The 26987-nt window shown below is 49.8% G+C and overlaps 1 protein-coding gene across 1 annotated transcript; it reads right to left on the reverse strand.

Annotated features, from left to right (window-relative positions):
* Positions 1 to 4917: 4917 nt before the first annotated feature.
* On the reverse strand, positions 4918 to 26987 carry LOC306761384 (uncharacterized protein; the record flags this gene model as incomplete). Its single annotated transcript, XM_079247507.1, has 6 exons — positions 4918 to 5058; positions 5196 to 5412; positions 19970 to 25206; positions 25430 to 25725; positions 26661 to 26857; positions 26959 to 26987. 4 exons carry the CDS (start codon positions 26985 to 26987, stop codon positions 20179 to 20181), a joined length of 5550 nt encoding a protein of 1849 aa, XP_079103633.1. The 3' UTR covers positions 4918 to 5058; positions 5196 to 5412; positions 19970 to 20178.

Consider the following 26987-nt stretch of genomic DNA (forward strand, 5'->3'; position numbering starts at 1 on the left):
AACAAGACCTCCTCTAGTTATTATTATTATATACTACTCTTCCACTAGAAAATGTAGGCCCACTAGAGCTCCAAGACGGCCAGGCGAACAACGCCCAAATTAATGACCCGCCCAGACCCCAAGCCCCCCAGTCCACCCTCCAGGGCCGCCAAGTATATGTGTATATTTTTGAAAGTAACTTTGGGCTACGAAGTTCCATAAATTCTGCTACTGTGGGAGGAAGTTCCAAGTCTATTTGATGAAGCGGGAATTTCCTAAGTATAATGGATTTGAGTTGCTGATATTCTAGAAATTTGCTACTATTAATTCCATATTGTGATGATAGAGTGTCAAAAGATAAAATTCTTCTGTTATGGATAATATGCTCAAAATAATTAATTCCTTTATTAATCCATTGTTTAAAGTTGACCATATTTTTGTTTAGAAGAATGTCAGGGTTGTTCCAGATAGGTGTGAGTTTACATGGGATTATTGATGAATTGTTTCCTTTTAAGAAATTCCCACCAAGCTGTCAGAGAGGTGCTGATGTTGACGCTTTTGAAGCACTTTAACTTTTTTACACTGAAGCTGAAGAATGGAAGATTAGAGATTTCCACATTGTCACAGAATGTTTGTTCTAAGTCTTTCCATGGTTCATCTAATGGACTCGGTTTAAGCCATTTTAAGATATATTGCAGCCTATTTGCTAAGAAATAATGTTGAAAGTTAGGCAAGTCTAAGCCTCCCCGATCTTTAGGTTTTTGTAATGTTTTTAAACTAATCCGGGGTGGTTTATTCTTCCAGAGAAATTGGGAAGTGTATGATTCTAGTGATTTGAACCAGGTGGAGGGAGGTTTCATAGGAATCATGGAGAACAGGTCGTTGATTTTGGGTAGAATCATCATTTTTATCGTAGCAACTCTCCCCATAAGTGAAATGGGAAGTGACTTCCAGCGAGTGAGATCATCTTCTATTGTCTTAAGAAGGTTAGTGTAATTACATTTTATCAGTTCTGACAGCCTGGGGGGGAATATTTATGCCTAAGTATCTAATGTTACCTGATTGTAAATTAATGTTGGATGGATTTCGAAACCTACAGTTAATTGGTAGAACTGTGCTCTTAGACCAATTAATAGAGTAGTCAGATAGTGATGAGAATTTATTAATTAGTGAGATTGTTTCAGATAATGATGTTTGTGAGTTTTGGAGGAATAGTAAAATATCATCGGCATAAAGGCTTATTTTATGAATTATATTTTTGGACTGGATGCCTTTTATAATTTGATTCTGTCGAATTGCAGCAGCTAGTGGTTCAATAAATACAGCAAAAAGTGAGGGAGAGAGTGGACAACCTTGTCTGGTGCCCCTTTGAAGATTAAAACTTGGAGAGGTTTGATCGTTCGTCCTGACTCTCGCATTAGGGGAGCTGTAGAAGATTTTGATCCAGTCAAGAAAGGAAGGTCCAAAGCCAAATCTATTTAAAGTAGCTAATAAGAATTTCCAATTTACTCTATCAAAAGCCTTCTCTGCATCCAGAGAAACTATGGTTGTTTCCAGGTTATTGATGGTGGAGTGATCTATTATATTGATTAGCCTGCGCATGTTAACAGAGGAATATCTGCCTTTTATAAAGCCTGTCTGATCAGGGTGTATAATAAGTGGAGTTACTTTCTCTAACCTTGCAGCTAAAACTTTGCAGATTATTTTAAGGTCTGCATTTATCAGTGATATGGGTCTGTAGCTAGATGGAAGTGTGGAGTCTTTGCCTGGTTTTAACAGTACAGTGATGCTGGCAGAATTCATGTTTTGGGGTAAGTAGCCATTTTCCTTTATTTGTGTCACCATTTAGAAAAACGTACGGGCCAGTGTTGTCCAGAATACTTGATAGAACTCTGCTGGGAAGCCATCCGGTCCTGGGGCTTTTTTACATGGCATATGTTTGAGGGCTTCATGTAGCTCCTCTGCTGTAAGGGGGGAATCTAAGGCTGCAACGTGTTCCTGCTGTAGTCCTGGGAGGTCTATATTATTAAGAAACTGATTTATGTCATTATCTGATGGATCTAATCGGGATGTTTACAGATTTTTATAGAAGTCTCTAAAGATGTTATTTATTGTGTCAGGGTCATGTAAGATATTACCTGCCGGATCTTTAACGGATGAAATAGTTGCTCTTTCTTTGTTTGTTTTTAGTTGACTGGCTAAAAATTTTCCAGATTTGTATGATATTACCAGTGAATGAAAAATGAGAAATGGAGAAATCTTTTACAAACATTTACGTGGCAGAGCATAAGCTAGGTATTTCCATCCATCCATCTATTCTCCGTCACACATTTACCAACTCTGCGGGGGGGATCCCGAGGCGTTCCCAGGCCAGCCGAGAGATATAATCCCTCCAGCGTGTCCTGGGTCTTCCCCGGGGTCTCCTCCCAGAGGGACGTGCCTGGAACACCTCACCAGGGAGGTCCAGGAGGCATCCTGACCAGATGCCCGAGCCACCTCAACTGGTTCCAACATGTAGGGCTGGATGCTATGTGTTGACATTGTAGTTTGGGTTTTTTATTGAGTTCATATGAGCCTAATCCTTCTGTTTATGAGACGTTACAATGACGGTGAAAGCAGGTGCGGTGCGCGCTCCCGATGTAGTGCAGTGGCGGGAGGCGGGGCTTAATGCGGAAGAGTCTCAATCCACTCGTTTTGCCCGCAGGCTGATCTGACAGCCTACGGAGAGGGTCGGTCTGGAGTAAATAAAGTCATTTGTGGCAATAACTCCATCAATCCCAGCCCTTCTGGTCTCAGAAATAAAAATAAATTAGCCTGAAATGCACATGATAGTTCCACTTTAATGTGCTGAACACGACAAAAAAGAAAGATGTTCCACTCATGAACTAACGCTTTATATGGTAATAACTTCTCCAGTTTTAAACTCTAAAAATGAATGAATGAAACTTCAGCTGTGAAAGACGGTGATCTACGTAATAAATGTGTTGATATTAACTAGGAGGACACTTGGTTTCCTTTGTTCAAACATGAAATGTCTTGATGGCAGTCAGAATGAAAGCTGTAATCGTATTTAGGAAGACTTGTCGACTTGAGCCGGAACAGAGGGCGGAGCCTGTGCAGCGCTACCAACACCGACGTCCAAAGAAAACAAAGTAACAGAAGTTTGAAATGAAACTCGCAGCAAAGTAAGCAGAGTTACAAAAGAGCGAGCAGTCACATATGTTGCCTTCTTTTTCTTGTAATTTCACTTTTTTCACGTGAAGATGTCACCGCTCCGAGGAGTTCCTGATACTCCGCCGTGTTTTTCATGTCTTTCGTCTGATCCAGCCACGTCAGAAGTTGGTCTCTCTGATTGTTGTTTAACACTCCGGATGCCGTGTATCCCTCCACCAACAGATAGTCTCCAATCCTGTGATAGTCCCGCGTCTGCTCTGGCGACATATTATCAGGTCTGTATTTGCGTTGGGGCAGACCTACGATGTACAAAACAGAGAGGTAGTTTAATGTTAGTATCAGATTTCTAGAGAAAAGGTCAGTCAGTCCTTTTCTGAACCACTTGGTCCAGTTCAGGGTGGCAGTCTGTCCCTGCAATCACTGGGCCAGAGGCAGGAACACCTGGACAGGTCGCCAGTCCATCGCAGGACTGGAGAAGATGTTTGGAATTTGTAAATCCACAATGTGAAGGAATGGAGTCCGGCCTGGTGTAATATTTTATTCAAAAGATTTCTGATGGAGTTCCTGAAGGCATTTCGTTGCCTGAATGATTCCAGTCCAACACCATCAATGACCTTTGTGGAATGTGATGTTTGTATCACCAGGCCTGGCCTGGAGATCACGGGACTGCTCAAACCTCCCACCAGGAAACGGTTTGTCTCCGATCTTCTGAGGAGAATCACTGTCATGGTTGTTAGATTTTGACGACCAACCGACATGAATAACGACTCGTTTTTGATCCATTTCCTGTTTCTGGCCGAGCTCAGGTGCAAGCAGATGTCAGATGAGCTCTTCCTCCTCCCGTCGTTCTTCTTCTCCCGTTGGCCTGTTGGGAACGCGCGATGACAACCCACAGCTTATGTGCTGGGAGGCGCTCAAACGTCTAAAGGAAATGCTGATTGGTGATAAAGGACATGATTGATTGTTTGTCTCGTTTGTCCAGGATGTACCTGCCTCTCACCTGATGACAGCTGGTGTAGACTCCACCCCTAACCCTCCACAACCCGGTCCTTAACTGCATGGAGTCATTGATCTGTGTGTAAGACATGTGACCACATTGAAAGGAATCTTTACCTGCATCTCTCCTGAGAGACTCGGACATCTCCGGATTGGCTGCGATCATCGACATCTTCATCAGTTTGACTCCATCTCCACTCAGAAGAACTTCAGTGAGTTTTTCTCTACGAACAAGAAGAAAGTGACGTTTCCACCGCGAAGATGTTTCTCTTCAGCTCATACATGAAGATAAACTCACCGGATCCTGTGGGACTCGGCGCTGTTGCCGGTGGTCAGGGCACGTTGGTGATGCTCTACAAGAACTTCTCTGCACAGCCCACGGTTCCCCGTTCCATCAATCAGGGAACAAAGTCCTGGATGCTTGTCCCTGAACTCCTGTAAGTCCCCCCTTGTAGCTAACTCCTGATGAGCCATCTTAAAGGTGTCCTTGGGGGGGATGTGGTCTGCGTTCGCAACAGGTCTGATGTTGTTGTCTGCTGATGGAGTTTCCCTCCGGACTCCTTTAACACTAAAGAAGAAACAAGTAAGGCGATCAAATCAAAGTGTATTAAAAGGATGTGGTAAATATTGGCTCTAGTGGATCTTTTAAGCAGCTGGAGGATCTCCAGGAACCAGAACTTACTCCTCATACGCTCCAACCATTCCAAGATGGTAGGCTTTGATGAGCGAGTGTAGCCTTGGATCTCGGTTCTTCATCTTGTTCAGCATCTGCTGATATTGTTCTCTGATCTCACCCCTTTCCTTTCTGGCTCCTCCAATGATGGCGTATTTACTGGGAGACCTGGACGCTGCTTCATATCCTCTCTGCAGCTTCAGAGCTGCAGCGTATCTCTGTGGGTTTTCTTGGATCTGAGTGGTGATGAGAGAAACCTCGACAATACAGAAGATTCTTCCAGAATGCAACCTTAAATAATCTGCGGGCCCCCATATGTGTGTGCAACACTAGCGTGAATACAGAATTATTTGTGTCTGTAAACAGAACTTACTGAATCTTTGACTTTATTTCGCAGGATCGCCGCCTCCCGGCTCAGATCAGCTGTGTTTCTGATGGTTGCCTGGACAACAGCATGATAAAGGCAGTTCTGACCCTCTGAAAGCACCGGGACCACGGAACCGTCTGGTCTCAGAAGCTCAAAATGTCCCGTGTAAGACGTCTGTTCACCTCGAATACGTCTGCTGAGCTTTGAGACAATTCCTTCCTTCCTACAGAGGATGAAGGTCTGAGATTAATCATGAAAGTATGAAATTATGAAAGAAATTTGATAGTAATGGAAAAAAGATGGATGGATGATGGGTGGATGATGGATGAGTGGATGATGGATGGGTGGATGATGGATGGGTGGATGATGGGTGGGTGGATTATGGGTGGATGATGGGTGGATGATGGGTGGGTGGATGATGGGTGGGTGGATGATGGGTGGATGATGGGTGGGTGGATGATGGATGGGAGGATGATGGGTGGGTGGATGATGGGAGGGTGGATGATGGATGGGTGGATGATGGATGGGAGGATGATGGATGGATGGATGGATGATGGGTGGATGATGGATGGGTGGATGATGGATGAGTGGATGATGGATGGGTGGATGATGGGTGGGTGGATTATGGGTGGATGATGGGTGGATGATGGGTGGGTGGATGATGGGTGGATGATGGGTGGGTGGATGATGGATGGGAGGATGATGGGTGGATGATGGATGGGTGGATGATGGGTGGGTGGATGATGGGTGGATGATGGGTGGGTGGATGATGGATGGGAGGATGATGGGTGGGTGGATGATGGGAGGGTGGATGATGGATGGGTGGATGATGGATGGGAGGATGATGGATGGATGGATGGATGATGGGTGGATGATGGATGGGTGGGTGGATGATGGGTGGATGGTGGGTGGGTGGATGATGGGTGGATGATGGGTGGATGATGGATGGGTGGGTGGATGGATGGATGGTTGGATGATGGGTGGATGATGGATGAGTGGATGATGGGTGGATGATGGGTGGGTGGATGATAGGTGGATGATGGATGGGTGGATGATGGGTGGGTGGATGATGAGTGGGTGGATGATGGATGGGTGGATGATGGGTGAGTGGATGATGGATTATGGGTGGATGATGGGTGGATGATGGATGGGTGGATGATGGGTGGATGATGGATGGGTGGATGATGGGTGGATGATGGGTGGATGATGGATGGGTGGATGATGGGTGGATGATGGGTGGGTGGATGATGGGTGGATGATGGGGAGGTGGATAATAGGTGGGTGGATGATGGATCGGTGGATGATGGGTAGGTGGATGATGGGTGGATGATGGGTTGATGATGGATGGGTGGATGATGGGTGGATGATGGATGGGTGGATGATGGGTGGATGATGGATGGGTGGATGATGGGTGGATGATGGGTGGGTGGATGATGGATGGGTGGATGATGTGTGGGTGGATGATGGATGAGTGGATGATGGGTGGATGATGGGTGGGTGGATTATAGGTGGATGATGGATGGGTGGATGATGGGTGGATGGATGATGGGTGGATGATGGATGGATGATGGATGGGTGGATGGATGGGTGGATGATGGGTGGGTGGATGATGGGTGGATGATGGATGGGTGGATGATGGGTGCGTTGATGATGGGTGGGTGGATGATGGGTGGATGATGGGTGGGTGGATGATGGGTGGATGATGGATGGATGATGGATGGGTGGATGGGTGGGTGGATGATGGGTGGATGATGGATGGATGATGGGTGGGTGCATGGATGGGTGGATGATGGGTTGGTGGATGATGGGTGGATGATGGGTGGGTGGATGATGTGTGGGTGGATGATGGGTGGATGGATTATGGGTGGATGATGAGTGGATGATGGGTGGATGATGGGTGGATGATGGATGGATGATGGGTGGGTGGATTATGGGTGGTTGATGGATGGGTGGATGATGGGTGAGTGGATGATGGGTGGATGATGGATGGGTGGGTGGATGATGGGTGGATGATGGGTGGATGATGGATGGGTGGATGATGGGAGGGTGGATGATGGGTGGGTGGATGATGAGTGAGTGGATGATGGATTATGGGTGGATGATGGGTGGATTATGGGTGGGTGGATTATGGGTGGCTGGATGATGGGTGGATGATGGGTGGGTGGATGGATGGATGGATGGATGATGGGTGGGTGGATGATGGATGAGTGGATGATGGATGGGTGGATGATGGGTGGATGATGGGTGGTTGGATGATGGGTGGATGATGGGTGGGTGGATGATGGGTGGATGATGGGTGGATGATGGATGGGTGGATTATGGGTGGATGATGGGTGGGTGGATGATGTATGGGTGGATGATGGGTGGATGATGGGTGGTTGGATGATTAGTGATAATGGGTGGATGATGGTTGGGTGGATGATGGGTGGATGGTGGGTGGGTGGATGATGGGTGGATGATGGATGGATGGATGGTTGGATGATGGGTGGATGATGGATGAGTGGATGATGGGTGGATGATGGGTGGATGATGGATGGGTGGATGATAGGTGGATGATGGATGGGTGGATGATGGGTGGGTGGATGATGAGTGGGTGGATGATGGATGGGTGGATGATGGGTGAGTGGATGATGGATTATGGGTGGATGATGGGTGGATGATGGGTGGGTGGATTATGGGTGGCTGGATGATGGGTGGATGATGGGTGGGTGGATTATGGGTGGATGATGGATGGATGATGGATGGGTGGATGATGGGTGGATGATGGATGGGTGGATGATGGGTGGATGATGGGTGGGTGGATGATGGGTGGATGATGGGGAGGTGGATAATAGGTGGGTGGATGATGGATGGGTGGATGATGGGTAGGTGGATGATGTGTGGGTGGATGATGGATGAGTGGATGATGGGTGGATGATGGGTGGGTGGATTATAGGTGGATGATGGATGGGTGGATGATGGGTGGATGGATGATGGGTGGATGATGGATGGATGATGGATGGGTGGATGGATGGGTGGATGATGGGTGGGTGGATGATGGGTGGATGATGGATGGGTGGATGATGGGTGCGTTGATGATGGGTGGGTGGATGATGGGTGGATGATGGGTGGGTGGATGATGGGTGGATGATGGATGGATGATGGATGGGTGGATGGATGGGTGGATGATGGGTGGGTGGATGATGGGTGGATGATGGATGGATGATGGGTGGGTGCATGGATGGGTGGATGATGGGTGGGTGGATGATGGGTGGATGATGGGTGGGTGGATGATGTGTGGGTGGATGATGGGTGGATGGATTATGGGTGGATGATGAGTGGATGATGGGTGGATGATGGGTGGATGATGGATGGATGATGGGTGGGTGGATTATGGGTGGTTGATGGATGGGTGGATGATGGGTGAGTGGATGATGGGTGGATGATGGATGGGTGGGTGGATGATGGGTGGATGGTGGGTGGATGATGGGTGGGTGGATGATGGGTGGATGATGGATGGGTGGATGATGGGTGGGTGGGTGATGGATGAGTGGATGATGGATGGGTGGATGATGGGTGGATGATGGGTGGTTGGATGATTAGTGATAATGGGTGGATGATGGGTGGGTGGATGATGGGTGGATGATGGGTGGGTGGATGATGGGTGGATGATGGATGGATGATGGATGGATGGATGGATGGATGGATGGATGATGGGTGGGTGGATGATGGATGGATGGGTGGGTGGATGATGGGTGGATGATAGGTGGGTGAATGATGGGTGGATGTTGGGTGGATGTTGGGTGGGTAGATGATGGATGGATGATGGGTGGGTGGATGATGGATGAGTGGATGATGGATGGGTGGATGATGGGTGGATGATGGGTGGGTGGATGATGGATGGGTGGATGACGGGTGGGTGGATGATGGATGAGAGGATGATGGATGGATGGATGGATGATGGGTCGATGGGTGGGTGGGTGGATGGGTGGGTGGATGATGGGTGGATGATGGGTGTTTGGATGATGGGTGGATGATGGGTGGGTGGATGATGGATGGATGATGGGTGGATGATGGGTGGGTGGATGATGGGTGGATCATGAATGGGTGGATGATGGGTGGGTGGATGATGGTTGGATGATGGGTGGATGATGGATGGATGATGGATGGATGGATGGATGGATGGATGGATGGATGGATGATGGGTGGGTGGATTATGGATGGATGGGTGGGTGGATTATGGGTGGATGATGGGTGGGTGAATGATGGGTGGATGATGGGTGGGTGGATGATGGATGAGTGGTTGATGGATGGGTGGATGATGGGTGGATGATGGGTGGGTGGATGATGGGTGGATGATGGGTGGTTGGATGATGGGTGGATGATGGGTGGGTGGATGATGGATGGGTGGATTATGGGTGGATGATGGGTGGATGATTGATGGATGATGGATGGGTGGATGATGAGTGGATGATGGGTGGGTGGATGATGGGTGGATGATGGGTGGGTGGATGATGGATGGATAATGGGTGGGTGGATGATGGGTGGATGATGGATGGGTCGATGATGGGTGGATGATGGGAGGGAGGATGATGGGTGGGTGGATGATGGATGGGTGGATGATGCGTGGATGATGGGTGGTTGGATGATGGGTGGAGGATGGGTGGGTGGATGATGGGTGGATGATGGGTGGGTGGATCATGGGTGGATGATGGATGGGTGGATGATGGGTGGATGATGGGTGGATGATGGGTGGGTGGATGATGGGTGGATGATGGATGGGTGGATGATGGGTGGGTGGATGATGGATGAATGGATGATGGGTGGATGGATGATGGGTGGATGATGGGTGGATGGATGAGGGGTGGATGGTGGGTGGATGATGGATGGGTGGGTGGATGATGGGTGGCTGATGGATGGATGGATGGGTGGATGATGGGTGGATGATGGATGAGTGGATGATGGGTGGATGATGGGTGGATGATGGGTGGGTTGATGATGGGTGGATGATGGGTGGGTGGATGATGGGTGGATGATGGATGGATGATGGATGGATGGATGGATGGATGGATGGATGGATGATGGGTGGGTGGATTATGGATGGATGGGTGGGTGGATTATGGGTGGATGATGGGTGGGTGAATGATGGGTGGATGATGGGTGGGTGGATGATGGGTGGGTGGATGATGGATGAGTGGATGATGGATGGGTGGATGATGGGTGGATGATGGGTGGGTGGATGATGGATGGGTGGATGACGGGTGGGTGGATGATGGATGGGAGGATGGATGGATGGATGGATGGATGATGGGTCGATGGGTGGGTGGGTGGATGGGTGGGTGGATGATGGGTGGATGATGGGTGGTTGGATGATGGGTGGATGATGGGTGGGTGGATGATGGATGGATAGATGGATGGATGATGGATGGGTGGATGATAAGTGGATGATGGGTGGGTGGATGATGGATGGATGATGGGTGGATGATGGGTGGGTGGATGATGGGTGAATGGATGATGGGTGGGTGGAATGAGTGGGTGGATGATGGATGGGTGGATGATGGGTGGATGGATGATGGGTGGATGATGGGTGGATGGATGAGGGGTGGATGATGGGTGGATGATGGATGGGTGGGTGGATGATGGGTGGCTGATGGATGGATGGATGGGTGGATGATGGGTGGATGATGGATGAGTGGATGATGGGTGGTTGGATGATGGGTGGATGATGGGTGGGTGGATGATGGATGGGTGGATTATGGGTGGATGATGGGTGGATGATTGATGGATGATGGATGGGTGGATGATGAGTGGATGATGGGTGGGTGGATGATGGGTGGATGATGGGTGGATGATGGATGGGTCGATGATGGGTGGATGATGGGAGGGAGGATGATGGGTGGGTGTATGATGGATGGGTGGATGATGGGTGGGTGGATGATGGATGAGTGGATGATGGATGGATGGATGGATGATGGGTCGATGGGTGGGTGGGTGGATGGGTGGGTGGATGATGGGTGGATGGATAATGGATGGGTGGAAGATGGGTGGATGATGGGTGGGCGGATGATGGGTGGATGATGGGTGGGTGGATGATGGGTGGGTGGATGATGGATGGGTGGATGATGAGTGGATGATGGGTGGGTGGATGATGGGTGGATGATAGGTGGGTGGCTGATGGGTGGATGATGGGTGGGTGGATGATGGGTGGATGATGAATGGGTGGATGATGGGTGGGTGGATGATGGCTGGATGATGGGTGGATGATGGATGGGTTGGTGGATGATGGGTGGCTGATGGATGGATGGATGGGTGGATGATGGGTGGATGATGGATGAGTGGATGATGGGTGGATGATGGATGGATGGATGATGGGTGGGTGGATGATGGATGGATGGGTGGGTGGGTGAATGGATGGATGATTGGGTAGGTGGATTATGGGTGGATGATGGATGGGTGGATGATGGGTGAGTGGATGATGGGTGGGTGAATTATGGGTGGATGATGGATGGATGATGGGTGGGTGGATGATGGGTGGATGATGGGTGGGTGGATGATGGGTGGATGGATGGATGATGGGTCAATGGGTGGGTGGGTGGATGGGTGGATGATGGGTGGGTGGATGATGGGTGGATGATGGGTGGGTGGATGATGGGTGGATGATGGGTGGGTGGATGATGGATGGATGATGGGTGGGTGGATGATGGGTGGATGATGGATGGGTGGATGATGGGTGGATGATGGATGGGTGGATGATGGGTGGGTGGATGATGGATGAGTGGATGATGGATGGGTGGATGATGGGTCGGTGGATGACGGGTGAGTGGATGATGGGTGGGTGAATTATGGGTGGATGATGGATGGATGATGGGTGGGTGGATGATGGGTGGATGATGGGTGGGTGGATGATGGGTGGATGGATGGATGATGGGTCAATGGGTGGGTGGATGATGGGTGGATGATGGGTGGGTGGATGATGGGTGGATGATGGGTGGGTGGATGATGGATGGATGATGGGTGGGTGGATGATGGGTGGATGATGGATGGGTGGATGATGGGTGGATGATGGATGGGTGGATGATGGGTGGGTGGATGATGGATGAGTGGATGATGGATGGGTGGATGATGGGTCGGTGGATGACGGGTGAGTGGATGATGGGTGGGTGGATGATGGATGGATAGATGGGTGGGTGGATGATGGGTGGGTGGATGATGGATGGGTGGATGGATGGGTGGGTGGATGATGAGTGGATGATTAATGGGTGGATGTTGGGTGGGTGGATGATGGGTGGATGGTGGGTGGATGATGGATGGGTGGGTGGATGATGGGTGGCTGATGGATGGATGGATGGGTGGATGATGGGTGGATGATGGATGAGTGGATGATAGGTGGATGATGGGTGGAGGTTGGGTGGGTAGATGATGGATGGATGATGGGTGGGTGGATGATGGGTGGGTGGATGATGAGTGGGTGGATGATGGATGAGTGGATGATGGGTGGATGATGGATGAGTGGATGATAGGTAGATGATGGGTGGATGATGGGTGGGTGGATGATGGATGGATGATGGGTGAGTGGATGATGGGTGGGTGGATGATGAGTGGGTGGATGATGGATGGGTGGATGATGGGTGGGTGGATGATGGGTGGATCATTGATGGGTGGATGATGGGTGGGTGGATGATGGGTGGATGGTGGGTGGATGATGGATGGGTGGGTGGATGATGGGTGGCTGATGGATGGATGGATGGGTGGATGATGGGTGGATGATGAATGAGTGGATGATAGGTGGATGATGGGTGGATGATGGGAGGGTGGATGATGGATGGATGATGGGTGGGTGGATGATGGGTGGGTGGATGACGGGTGGGTGGATGATGGATGGGTGGATGATGGGTGGGTGGATGATGGATGGGTGGATGATGGGTGGGTGGATGATGGGTGAGTGGATGATGGGTGGGTGGATGATGAATGTGTGGATGATGGATGGGTGGATGATGGGTGGGTGGATGATGGGTGGATCATTGATGGGTTGATGATGGGTGGGTGGATGATGGGTGGATGGTGGGTGGATGATGGATGGGTGGGTGGATGATGGGTGGCTGATGGATGGATGGATGGGAGGATGATGGGTGGATGATGGATGAGTGGATGATGGGTGGATGATGGATGAGTGGATTATGGATGGATGATGGGTGGATGATGGATGGATGATGGATGGATGGATGGATGGATGGATGATGGGTGGGTGGATGATGGATGGATGGGTGGGTGGATGATGGGTGGATGATGGGTGGGTGGATGATGGGTGAGTGGATGATGGGTGGGTGGATGATGAGTGGGTGGATGATGAGTGGGTGGATGATGGATGGGTGGGTGGATGATGGGTGGATGATGGGTGGATGATGGATGGATGGGTGGGTGGATGGGTGGGTGGATGATGGGTGGATGATGGGTGGGTGGATGATGGATGGATGGATGGATGATGGGTCGATGATGGGTGGGTGGATTATGGGTGGATGATGGGTGGGTGGATGATGGGTGGATGATGGTGGGTGGATGATGGATGGATAGATGGATGGATAATGGATGGGTGGATGATAGGTGGATGATTGGTGGGTGGATGATGGGTGGATGATGAATGGGTGGATGATGGGTGGGTGGATGATGGGTGGATGATGGATGGATGGATGGGTGGATGATGGGTGGATGATGGATGAGTCGATGATGGGTGGATGATGGGTGGGTGGATGATGGGTGGCTGATGGGTGGATATATGGGTGGATGATGGATGGGTGGATGATAGGTGGATGATGGGTGGGTGGATGATGGGTGTGGATGACGGGTGAGTGGATGATGGGTGGGTGGATGATGGATGGATAGATGGGTGGGTGGATGATGGGTGGGTGGATGATGGATGGGTGGATGATGGGTGGGTGGATGATGGGTGGATGATTAATGGGTGGATGTTGGGTGGGTGGATGATGGGTGGATGGTGGGTGGATGATGGATGGGTGGGTGGATGATGGGTGGCTGATGGATGGATGGATGGGTGGATGATGGGTGGATGATGGATGAGTGGATGATAGGTGGATGATGGGTGGAGGTTGGGTGGGTAGATGATGGATGGATGATGGGTGGGTGGATGATGGGTGGGTGGATGATGAGTGGGTGGATGATGGATGAGTGGATGATGGGTGGATGATGGATGAGTGGATGATAGGTAGATGATGGGTGGACTATGGGTGGGTGGATGATGGATGGATGATGGGTGAGTGGATGATGGGTGGGTGGATGATGAGTGGGTGGATGATGGATGGGTGGATGATGGGTGGGTGGATGATGGGTGGATCATTGATGGGTGGATGATGGGTGGGTGGATGATGGGTGGATGGTGGGTGGATGATGGATGGGTGGGTGGATGATGGGTGGCTGATGGATGGATGGATGGGTGGATGATGGGTGGATGATGAATGAGTGGATGATAGGTGGATGATGGGTGGATGTTGGGTGGGTAGATGATGAGTGGGTGGATGATGGATGGGTGGATGATGGGTGGGTGGATGATGGGTGAGTGGATGATGGGTGGGTGGATGATGAGTGTGTGGATGATGGATGGGTGGATGATGGGTGGGTGGATGATGGGTGGATCATTGATGGGTTGATGATGGGTGGGTGGATGATGGGTGGATGGTGGGTGGATGATGGATGGGTGGGTGGATGATGGGTGGCTGATGGATGGATGGATGGGAGGATGATGGGTGGATGATGGATGAGTGGATGATGGGTGGATGATGGATGAGTGGATTATGGATGGATGATGGGTGGATGATGGATGGATGATGGATGGATGGATGGATGGATGGATGGATGGATGATGGGTGGGTGGATGATGGATGGATGGGTGGGTGGATGATGGGTGGATGATGGGTGGGTGGATGATGGGTGGATGATGGGTGGGTGGATGATGGATGGGTGGATGATGGATGGGTGGATGATGGGTGGGTGGATGATGGATGAGTGAATGATGGATGGGTGGATGATGGGTGGATGATGGGTGGGTGGATGATGGATGGGTGGATGACGGGTGGGTGGATGATGGATGGGAGGATGATGGATGGATGGATGGATGATGGGTCGATGATGGGTGGGTGGATTATGGGTGGATGATGGGTGGGTGGATGATGGGTGGATGATGGTGGGTGGATGATGGATGATAGATGGATGGATAATGGATGGGTGGATGATGGGTGGATGATTGGTGGGTGGATGATGGGTGGATGATGAATGGGTGGATGATGGGTTGGTGGATGATGGGTGGATGATGGATGGATGGATGGGTGGATGATGGGTGGATGATGGATGAGTCGATGATGGGTGGATGATGGGTGGGTGGATGATGGGTGGCTGATGGGTGGATATATGGGTGGATGATGGATGGGTGGATGATAGGTGGATGATGGGTGGGTGGATGATGGGTGGGTGGATGACGGGTGGGTGGATGATGGATGGGTGGATGATGGGTGAGTGGATGATGGGTGGGTGGATGATGAGTGGGTGGATGATGGATGGGTGGATGATGGGTGGGTGGATGATGGGTGAATGGATGATGGGTGGGTGGATGATGAGTGGGTGGATGATGGATTGATGATGGATGGATGGATGGGTGGAATGGGTGGATGATGGATGAGTCGATGATGGGTGGATGATGGGTGGGTGGATGATGGGTGGCTGATGGGTGGATATATGGGTGGATGATGGATGGGTGGATGATAGGTGGATGATGTATGGGTGGATGATGGGTGGATGATGGGTGGGTGGATTATGGGTGGATGATGGGTCGGTGGATTATGGGTGGAAAATGGGTGGATGATGGGTGGATGATGGATGGATGATGGTGGATGATGGGTGGATGATGGTTGGATGATGGGTGGATGATGGGTGGATGGATGATGGGTGAGTGGATGATGGGTGGGTGGATGATGAGTGGGTGGATGATGAGTGGGTGGATGATGGGTGGATGATGGGTGGATGATGGATGGATGGGTGGGTGGATGGGTGGGTGGATGATGGGTGGATGATGGGTGGGTGGATGATGGGTGGATGATGGGTGGGTGGATGATGGGTGTATGATGGATGGGTGGATGATGCGTGGGTGGATGATGGATGAGTGGATGATGGATGGGTGGATGATGGGTGGATGATGGGTGGGTGGATGATGGATGGGTGGATGATGGGTGGGTGGATGATGGATGGGTGGATGATGGGTGGGTGGATGATGGATGGATGATGGGTGGATGATGGGTGGGTGATGGGTGGGTGGATTATGGGTGGGAGGATGATGGGTGGATGATGGGTTGGTGGATGATGGGTGGATGATGGGTGGGTGGATGGGTGGGTGGATGATGGGTGGATGGATAATGGATGGTGGATGATGGGTGGATGATGGGTGGGTAGATGATGGGTGGGTGATGGGTGGGTGGATGATGGATGGGTGGATGATGGGTGGATGATGGATGGGTGGATGATGGGTGGATGATGGGTGGGTGGATGATGGGTGGATGATGGGTGGATGATGGATGGATGGGTGGGTGGATGGGTGGGTGGATGATGGGTGGATGATGGGTGGGTGGATGATGGGTGGATGATGGGTGGGTGGATGATGGGTGTATGATGGATGGATGGATGATGGGTGGGTGGATGATGGATGGATGGGTGGGTGGATGATGGGTGGATGATGGGTGGGTGGATGATGGGTGGATGATGGGTGGGTGGATGATGGATGGGTGGATGATGGATGGGTGGATGATGGGTGGGTGGATGATGGATGAGTGAATGATGGATGGGTGGATGATGGGTGGATGATGGGTGGGTGGATGATGGATGGGTGGATGACGGGTGGGTGGATGATGGATGGGAGGATGATGGATGGATGGATGGATGATGGGTCGATGATGGGTGGGTGGATTATGGGTGGATGATGGGTGGGTGGATGATGGGTGGATGATGGTGGGTGGATGATGGATGATAGATGGATGGATAATGGATGGGTGGATGATGGGTGGATGATTGGTGGGTGGATGATGGGTGGATGATGAATGGGTGGATGATGGGTTGGTGGATGATGGGTGGATGATGGATGGATGGATGGGTGGATGATGGGTGGATGATGGATGAGTCGATGATGGGTGGATGATGGGTGGGTGGATGATGGGTGGCTGATGGGTGGATATATGGGTGGATGATGGATGGGTGGATGATAGGTGGATGATGGGTGGGTGGATGATGGGTGGGTGGATGACGGGTGGGTGGATGATGGATGGGTGGATGATGGGTGAGTGGATGATGGGTGGGTGGATGATGAGTGGGTGGATGATGGATGGGTGGATGATGGGTGGGTGGATGATGGGTGAATGGATGATGGGTGGGTGGATGATGAGTGGGTGGATGATGGATTGATGATGGATGGATGGATGGGTGGATGATGGGTGGATGATGGATGAGTCGATGATGGGTGGATGATGGGTGGGTGGATGATGGGTGGCTGATGGGTGGATATATGGGTGGATGATGGATGGGTGGATGATAGGTGGATGATGGATGGGTGGATGATGGGTGGATGATGGGTGGGTGGATTATGGGTGGATGATGGGTCGGTGGATTATGGGTGGAAAATGGGTGGATGATGGGTGGATGATGGATGGATGATGGTGGATGATGGGTGGATGATGGTTGGATGATGGGTGGATGATGGGTGGATGGATGATGGGTGAGTGGATGATGGGTGGGTGGATGATGAGTGGGTGGATGATGAGTGGGTGGATGATGGGTGGATGATGGGTGGATGATGGATGGATGGGTGGGTGGATGGGTGGGTGGATGATGGGTGGATGATGGGTGGGTGGATGATGGGTGGATGATGGGTGGGTGGATGATGGGTGTATGATGGATGGGTGGATGATGCGTGGGTGGATGATGGATGAGTGGATGATGGATGGGTGGATGATGGGTGGATGATGGGTGGGTGGATGATGGATGGGTGGATGATGGGTGGGTGGATGATGGATGGGTGGATGATGGGTGGGTGGATGATGGATGGATGATGGGTGGATGATGGGTGGGTGATGGGTGGGTGGATTATGGGTGGGTGGATGATGGGTGGATGATGGGTTGGTGGATGATGGGTGGATGATGGGTGGGTGGATGGGTGGGTGGATGATGGGTGGATGGATAATGGATGGTGGATGATGGGTGGATGATGGGTGGGTAGATGATGGGTGGGTGATGGGTGGGTGGATGATGGATGGGTGGATGATGGGTGGATGATGGATGGGTGGATGATGGGTGGATGATGGGTGGGTGGATGATGGATGGATGATGGATGGGTTGGTGGATGATGGGTGGGTGGCTGATGGATGGATGGATGGGTGGATGATGGGTGGATGATGGATGAGTGGATGATGGGTGGATGATGAATGGATGGATGGATGATGGGTGGGTGGATGATGGATGGATGGGTGGGTGGATGGGTGGGTGGATGATGGATGGGTGGATGATGGGTGGATGATGGGTGGGTGGATGATGGATGGGTGGATGATGGGTGGGTGGATGATGGATGGGTGGATGACGGGTGGGTGGATGATGGATGGGAGGATTATGGATGGATGGATGGATGATGGGTCAATGGGTGGATGGGTGGGTGGATGATGGGTGGATGATGGGTGGATGATGGGTGGATGGATGGGTGGATGATGGGTGGATGATGGATGGGTGGATGATGGGTGGGTGGATGATGGGTGGATTATGGGTGGATTATGGGTGGATGATGGGTGGGTGCATGATAGGTGGATGATGGGTGGGTGGATGATGGGTGGATTATGTGTGGATGATGGGTGGATGATGGGTGGGTGGATGATGGGTGGATTATGGGTGGATGATGGGTGGATGATGGGTGGGTGGATGATGGGTGGATGATGGGTGGGTGGATGATGGGTGGGTGGATGATGGGTGGATTATGGGTGGATGATGGGTGGATGATGGGTGGGTGGATGATGGGTGGATGATGGGTGGATGATGGGTGGGTGGATGATGGGTGGATGATGGGTGGGTGGATGATGGGTGGATGATGGGTGGATGATGGGTGGATGATGGGTGGGTGGATGATGGGTGGATGATGGGTGGGTGGATGATGGGTAGATGATGGGTGGGTGGATGATGGGTGGATGATGGGTGGGTGGATGATGGGTGGATGATGGGTGGATGATGGGTGGGTGGATTATGGGTGGATGATGGGTGGATGATGGGTGGGTGGATGATGGGTGGGTGGATGATGGGTGGATGATGGGTGGGTGGATGATGGGTGGATTATGGGTGGATGATGGGTGGATGATGGGTCGGTGGATGATGGGTGGATTATGGGTGGATGATGGGTGGATTATGGGTGGATGATGGGTGGATGAAGGGTGGATGATGGGTGGATGATGGGTGGGTGGATGATGGGTGGATTATGGGTGGATGATGGGTGGATGATGGGTGGGTGGATTATGGGTGGATGATGGGTGGATGATGGGTGGGTGGATGATGGGTGGATTATGGGTGGATGATGGGTGGATGATGGGTGGGTGGATTATGGGTGGATTATGGGTGGATTATGGGTGGATGATGGGTGGATGATGGGTGGGTGGATGATGGGTGGATGATGGGTGGATGATGGATCTGCTGCAAGTTTGACTTTGAAAGGAACAAAATAGAAAAGTTATTAACAATAATAATTAGTTATTGTGTGTTGTTGTAATGTAACTCACTGTTGTGGAGTTTCTGGATCCTTCCTCAGTTGAAGAACGATGTCTCCTGCAGAGCTGTTCTTCCCTGGATAATAATCCTCTGAAAGTTTCTTCCCATGTTTATCCACCGTAACCAGTCTGATGCCTCTGCCTTTCAGAGCATCACTCTGTGCGAGGACGTGGATGTCCAGAGCTGTAGCAGGGCGGTTAACGTCACCAACAGCATGGATTTAACGGTCCAAGTCCGTCTTCTCAGCGTCTGAAAGGGACGTTTTGTGAACTTGGACAGCCTGCTTCATGTGGTGCTTATACAGCTGGTTGTCAAAGAAACTCTGAGTGTTGCTTCTGCCAAGTATGTTGTTAACAGCACTACCAGCAGCGTTGTTTATTTTGCTCATGCACGTTCTGTTTACGACAGAGGTCATGTGTCTGGAACAGGCCTCCACAAATGAGTCTGAAACACTTTCTGCAATGTTGTTGATGAGGTCCTCTGTAAGACGTTTCACGTCTGATAACTGGTGTCTTCCATCTCGGTCATACTTTTCATGTGGTAGATTTTTATTCATGTTCTTCAACAGTCTGGGAACAAAGGTGTTGTTGATGACGTCTTCTGTGGGAACAGATTGGAGTATTTGTACGAAACTTTTGATATATTGAGCTGTATTCAGACACTTTATGACCAACTGCAGCTCTTTCTGTTTCCCTACATGTTGCGCTACAGATCCGCAGACCTGTGAAAGTCCATCAAGAACCTTATCAACCATGGTACAGTCCATCATGAGGTCAGGAATGATCCTTCTTGTCATCACATCCACTGACTGACGAATTTCTTCTTCACATCCTTTGTCAATTTTAAAGTCATCAAACCCCTGTTCTATGGCAACCTTTGGTATTCCTGAGCAAATGAAGTCAGTGAGAAGCTTATGTAGGTTATTATTGGCTCTCACCAGTGAGAACACCTTGTCCTTACAGGCCTGCTTAAGGATAGTTTGGAATAAAGCTGTGAGGCCTTTGTCAACAGCATAGTTCTGAGCAGTGATGCATCCTTGCTTCCCCAGTTCCTGAACTGCGTACTTCGTTGCATGTTTAAGACACTGTTTCGCTGTGATGGTAGAGCAACTCTTAGCCCCAGTAATCAGGCCTTTTGTCCCAATACGTACTTGCTTGATAGCTTTGCTCAGTTTGCCCAATCCACCAAAAACCAGAGACACCCCAATGCTGATGGCTTTAGAGATTGCCCACTGGGCCCAGTCAAAGCCCCCTTGTATCATACCTCGAGCCCCCTCAATCATGTCAGATACCCCCTCACAGATAAGTCCAAGTCCAAACTGACTGGCACTGCCGAATGACAGAGCACAAACAAGAGCACCTGCTGCTACCTGGAGAACACAGAGACAAAAACAAATAAGAGCATCGATGCAGAACTCAGGCTTCTTTTTCACCTCGAACACGATGCTGAGGCCAAACTCATGCAGGACCATCAGCTCCTTGGTGGTGATGGTATCTTTGTCTCTTGAAAGACTGTACACGCTGGAATCCTCTGTTATTGCCTGACTTTTGCTACGTTCAATGTTCTGAAGACTTTCCAGAGCACTTTCAATGTATCCCTTCCAGGACTTGAAGACAGCCATCCTGGCTTTCATTTGGGCCTGCAGGTTGCTGTCTTTGTTGTGGGGTTCAAAGTCTTTAGTCACTGAGAAATTACAAAACATCATTGTGTTTGTTGACTCTGAGAGGTACACGTCCACTGCAGTCTTTGCTTCCTCCAGTAAGCCCTTGGCCTCGGTGATGTAGTTGGCCTTTCGCAGGTTGATCTTGATGTAAGTTTGGTTATAAAGTGCCACAGCACTGTAGAAAGGATCACACTCTGCAGCCCTCTGCCAATAAGACAAAGCTCCATAGTCACTCTCATTTTTGTTGATGTGGTGCATGTAAGTTCTGCTTTTTGCCAGTTCAATGTAGTCGTAGAAATTGCTGCTTCTGCCCTGGAGCAGGTGCTCAGCAGTCTTCTGTAGGCCTGCAGTGAGGTTTTCTCTGAGCATGGTGAGGTTATCATGTTTACTGATCTGCTCTTCGTGGAGGATGAGCCACAAAGCCCACGATTCTTTCAAAGAATTGAGTGCAGGCTGATAGTCAAACTTTTGACGATGGGTCTTACAAAACTCTGGAACATCGTTTAGTCTTGTTTGTGTCAGGTCACACTTCTCTTCCTGTGAGTAGTTCTTGTCAAAGTCACAAAGAAATTTGCAAAATCTGGAGAAAAGATCTTCTTTCAGGTCAATTTCCAGCAGCTCATTTTTCTCCATGGATTCCAAACGCTGGACCTCGTACTCCTCTCTGAGCTGTCTCATGGTTTCCACTGAATGGCCTTGGTATGCTGGTTCCAGATGGTCCTGGTTGAGTATCATCTGCACCATGCCAGGGTTTCCTTTACGGGCAGTTCGCCCAAAGACCTGTCTCTCCACTCGATGGCTTCCAGGGAAGTAGGTGAGAAGCACAAAGAGTCCTCCAGACTCGTTTACATCCTGCTGAACATGTATGTCCGTCCCACGGCCTCCAAGGTTGGTAGCAATGATGATGTTTCCCTGGCTGAATGTCTGTTTCTCGATGTCGTGCCTGCCACTGATGGTGTACATGGTGATCTGTTTAGGCCATCTTTGTTGGGCTTGCATCTTAGTCTTCAGGTCATTTGCAGTCTTGACGTCCTCACAGATGATCAAGACAACCTGTTTTCTATCTGCTACTGTCCATGCAGTTTCACAGATCAGTTTGATCCACTCAGGATTTCCTCCTCTAACCTGAACTGCTGGCAGTTCTACAAGCTTTTTATGGCGGTGAGATGGGATGATGTAGCTTGCTGTTTTGTATAGTCGTTCTAGGAAGAGTTTGTCAGCTTCTCCCCCTAGTGTCCCAGAGACACCGAAAACACCTTTCCCACTGAGGTACTTTTTAAAGAAGTGGACGTTCGACATGTAATTTGTTACGTTGGACAGCTGTGAAATGGCCAACTGGTGCTTCATCTCCAAAAACTGCTGCAGGCCATCACCCCAGCGCTTGTTTTTCTCCAGCACGCCACTGGCCTGAAAGTCCACAGGAATTATGGCATCATAGTGATGCTTCACATCACCACTGAAACCAGCTCTGTTGGCTTCAGGTGCCTTTTCAATCATGTACTCTCTATTTTGTGTCATGGTGATGGCTTTTAAGGCGTTCTCAACAAAAACTGCCAACTGATTCTCAACGTATCCCTTCAAGAAAGACGGAATCACAATAAACCCCTCACATTTCTTCATGGAGTCGAGCGCACATTCTCTAGAATATTTAATTCTAGGCTTTAAATGTTCAACAGTTCTCTCAATGAGTGATTTCTCAGACATGATTTCGCAGGCCCGTCCATTCTGTAGTAGAAGCAGGCTAACATCTCTCTCAGAGCTTTCCTCTCCGTATAGTCTGGCTTTGTTGGTGACGAGTGAATAACAGTCTACGACCACACTGTTACCAACTTCTTCCTTAACTTCACTAAGCAGCTTGTACTGCTGCTCAGGTCCAACCTTGGCCATGATGTTTTCCATGGCGTTCGCCTCAAAGCCGTCCTTCTCTGGCTCCGCTTGACTTGCTGCTTCGTTCAGTCCATCCATGTCCTCCTGTGAATAAAAGCCCAGCTTTGCACCAAGCAGCAGCAGATCGCTTTCTGAAAAGTCCTCTGATTCTGAACCAATCACAGCTTGTTTCACCGTCTTGTGAAAGTGCTGGATCCTGGTTGCCCACTGGAACTCCCCTGTTTCAAACATCTGTATTGGACGGCAGGCGGACACCATGGCCCAGATGCTTGCCAGGACTTGTTCCACATGTCTCAAGCTGCTGGCTTGGTGTGACAGGAAGGTCACTTGAACTCCACTGTCCAGCGTCATGTAGTCCACTTCATCCACGATCACACACTCAAACTTCCTCTGGCCTCGAGTAGTTTTCTTCTCAAACTCCTGCCTCAGTATATCTGCTGCAAAGCTACTGATAGTACTATAAACTATCTGCTTCTTGTATGCATCGTCAAGCAGCTTGTCCTGGTTTTCAAAAGAGCTTTTGTCTTGATGCTGTGGAGGCACAGAGGACGATGTCACGCCCACCAGGTCGTAGAATCTTTTCCACTCTTCTTGATCACGAATTGCAAGTACAGAAGAGCTGGTCACAATGTCCACCGCTGTACCATGCATTGCCTGAATCGCAGCAAACATGGCTAAAATGCAAGTCTTTCCTTCTCCAGTTCCGATCTCCAAGAGACAACCTCTTTTATCCTGGTTCTGTGGCAGCAGCAGTAACAGCAGCGATGTGAGCTGAGTCAGTCTGGGGAAGTAGCCTGGTACTTCTTCACCATTTCTAGTGACCAATGTGCTGCATTTCTTCACAGCTATGGACATGACGATCAGGACTTTCTTCAGCGTATCAGAGTCTGGATTGGCCAAATCAAGTGAAGCTATCAGTTTCTTCCCTTCTTCAGTCATCTTTTCATTAATGTTCACTTCTCTAAATTTGGGCAACTGTTCCTCAACGTACCGCAGAATGTCTTCCAGCTGTGACAGGATGTGATCTGGAAAGTTCTTGTTCTGCATTTCACTCAGGATAGCATCAACGTCTTTGTCCACCTCGTCTGTTATGCAGGCTTGAATAAACCCGATGGGATCTTGGTCATCCAGCGCAGAGAGAACCGGGAGGCAGCTCAGCCGATAGGTACACGCTTTGTGGAGGATCTGTGTAACTTTTTCCTGATCCATGCCGACGGTCCTTTCAATGAAAAGCTTGATTTCTTTTGGTGTCCAGATGTTGCTGAAGAGTATCTGACTGAGGATATCCTTACCTCCCTGGGACAGCTGAGCAGTCATACCAAGAACATGGATTAAAACCTTTCTGGCCAGAGTTGGATTAGCAACATGGAGTTGATCTTGTAAACTGAGAAGGAATTCAATCTCCTTGTCTTGTCCAGATGTGGGGGCATCCTCTGTATCCTGGTCCCCCTCCTCAGCAACCCTCACCACTGCCTCCAGAACACTGAACCTGTCGGTCAGAGACAGGTCCACATAACCAGTTGCCTGGTCCAAAGCCCACAGTGACCAACTAGGGTTGGAGTCTTCTATGAAATACTGTAATGTCAGCTCATTTTGGAGCATCTTCATCCTGTCCTCCAGGTCTGTCTCTACAGGTCCATTATCTGTGTTGTGGAACTTTGATAGAAGTTCTTGAAATTTCTCATCCACATCCCTGAGCTTCATGAAGAGAGAAGAAAACAGAGGATAACTTCAGTATCAGCTACACACTCACATGAAATATCAACAAGTTTATGAAATGATTTCCACACAAGAAAGACAAGCAAAGGATGAACACCTGGAACCCCAACCAGTCAGTTCAAACTGGACAAAAGGTTCTCTTTTTAATCCATGACTTTAAAGTCAGCCTTGTTAGCATGTCAGGTCTCAAGGGTCCACCTACCTCATCCCTCTCGATGTGAGCTGAATGATCTTCCAGCATCTGGTGTAGAACCTGAGTCTGCTGCTGGTGAGACACTCGTTCTATCAGGTTTACTTCCTCCAGAAGGCTCCACTGTGTTTGAGAGAGTTTCTTCCTGGACGCCTCATTCTCCTTCTCAATCTGCTCCTGAATTTTCCTCCTTTGATCGAGCTCCACCTGACGCCTTTTCTCCTCCTCCTGTCTCCGCCGTCGCTCCTCTTGTTGACGCCTCTCCCGCTCCCGTTTGGCTTTCTCCCGTCTTTCTTCTTCAATTCTTCCTGAAAAAAACGAACAAGGAGTTAAACTGAGACATTTCAAATGAACATCACAGCAGTTTTCAATGTACAAAGTAGTTTGTGGCACATTCACATGGGATAACGGAAGTCTGAGAAGGGACCAAAAAGTACCGACATCTCCTGGATATGATGTAACCGGCTGGTGCCGAGGTAAAACTCATCCCGTCAGGACAGGCTGATGATGTACATGTCTCTCAGAAAGACTTAAATGTCTTCCTAACTAGTTAACTCTGTTTGACTAGTTGTCCAGTCCAGTCAAACCAATGTTTATCAAAGGCAGAAATATTGAGTTGCTGTACTATTTCCAAAGTGCTTAGTTGACAGTATTGAGATATAAAAGGCTACCTGCGACCTCTGACCTCTGCTTCAGTAATACTTTGCCCTACAGTCACCATGAGGACGATGCAGGACATTACCATGCAGAATACAGAAAAACCTCTTTCATTATATGCTGATGAGTCATTTCTCTCTGACCAATGAAGAAAACTGCCTCTTTTCCACCACCATGTGTCTTTCTACATGGTGGAGAAATGAGAAGCTGCTCGTCACATCAATCACCCTGCAGGATCTATCCAATGGGAGGCTCCTACCTGCAGGCTGAAGGTAGACCCAGGAGGACACTGTGCTTTTAGTGCGTTGTCTGGTGTTATACATGCAAGAAGGAAACTAAAGTAGATTATCTTCAGCTGATCCTGTCATACATTCCCTCCGTGTCGTGCGTTAGGTATCAAACAAGAAGAATAGATAACGTTTGACAGAAGCATGGCCTCCTATCCTGCAGCTATATGTAGGCCTTTCCGTCACCAGTTTCTTATGCCATGTTTAGGTCTTTTGAGGGGTAATGGAAACCCAGCTACTGCCTCATAAATGCAGAGCTTTAAAGCCTGAAAGCTACTTAATGCGTCCATAAGACTTACCATAGTTGGGGCAGCGATCGACCACCCGACCCGAGGAATTACGGACGAGTTCAAAATGTTGGCGGTCACTGCTCTCTCTCAGGGTGAAAGACTCCTCTTCAGCCTGATATCTGAGGTCCACCTCTGAGTGGTCTCCATACCAAAGGGCCAGGTTACAACAGTAAAAATAATCCTCTGAATATTCTCCTTTGCTGTTTCTGTTCAGAGTTCAAACTTCCTGAGATCAGAAAGGAGGGAGAAAAATGAATAACTGAAGTGTAAATGTGAGACTTTTATGGTGAAAAGGTTTGAAAGTTACCCTTCGTCCTGCATGAAACCTCCAGTCAT

The sequence above is a fragment of the Telmatherina bonti genome (genome assembly GCF_933228915.1).
Source record: "Telmatherina bonti genome assembly, chromosome: 10".
Taxonomy (NCBI): domain Eukaryota; kingdom Metazoa; phylum Chordata; class Actinopteri; order Atheriniformes; family Telmatherinidae; genus Telmatherina; species Telmatherina bonti.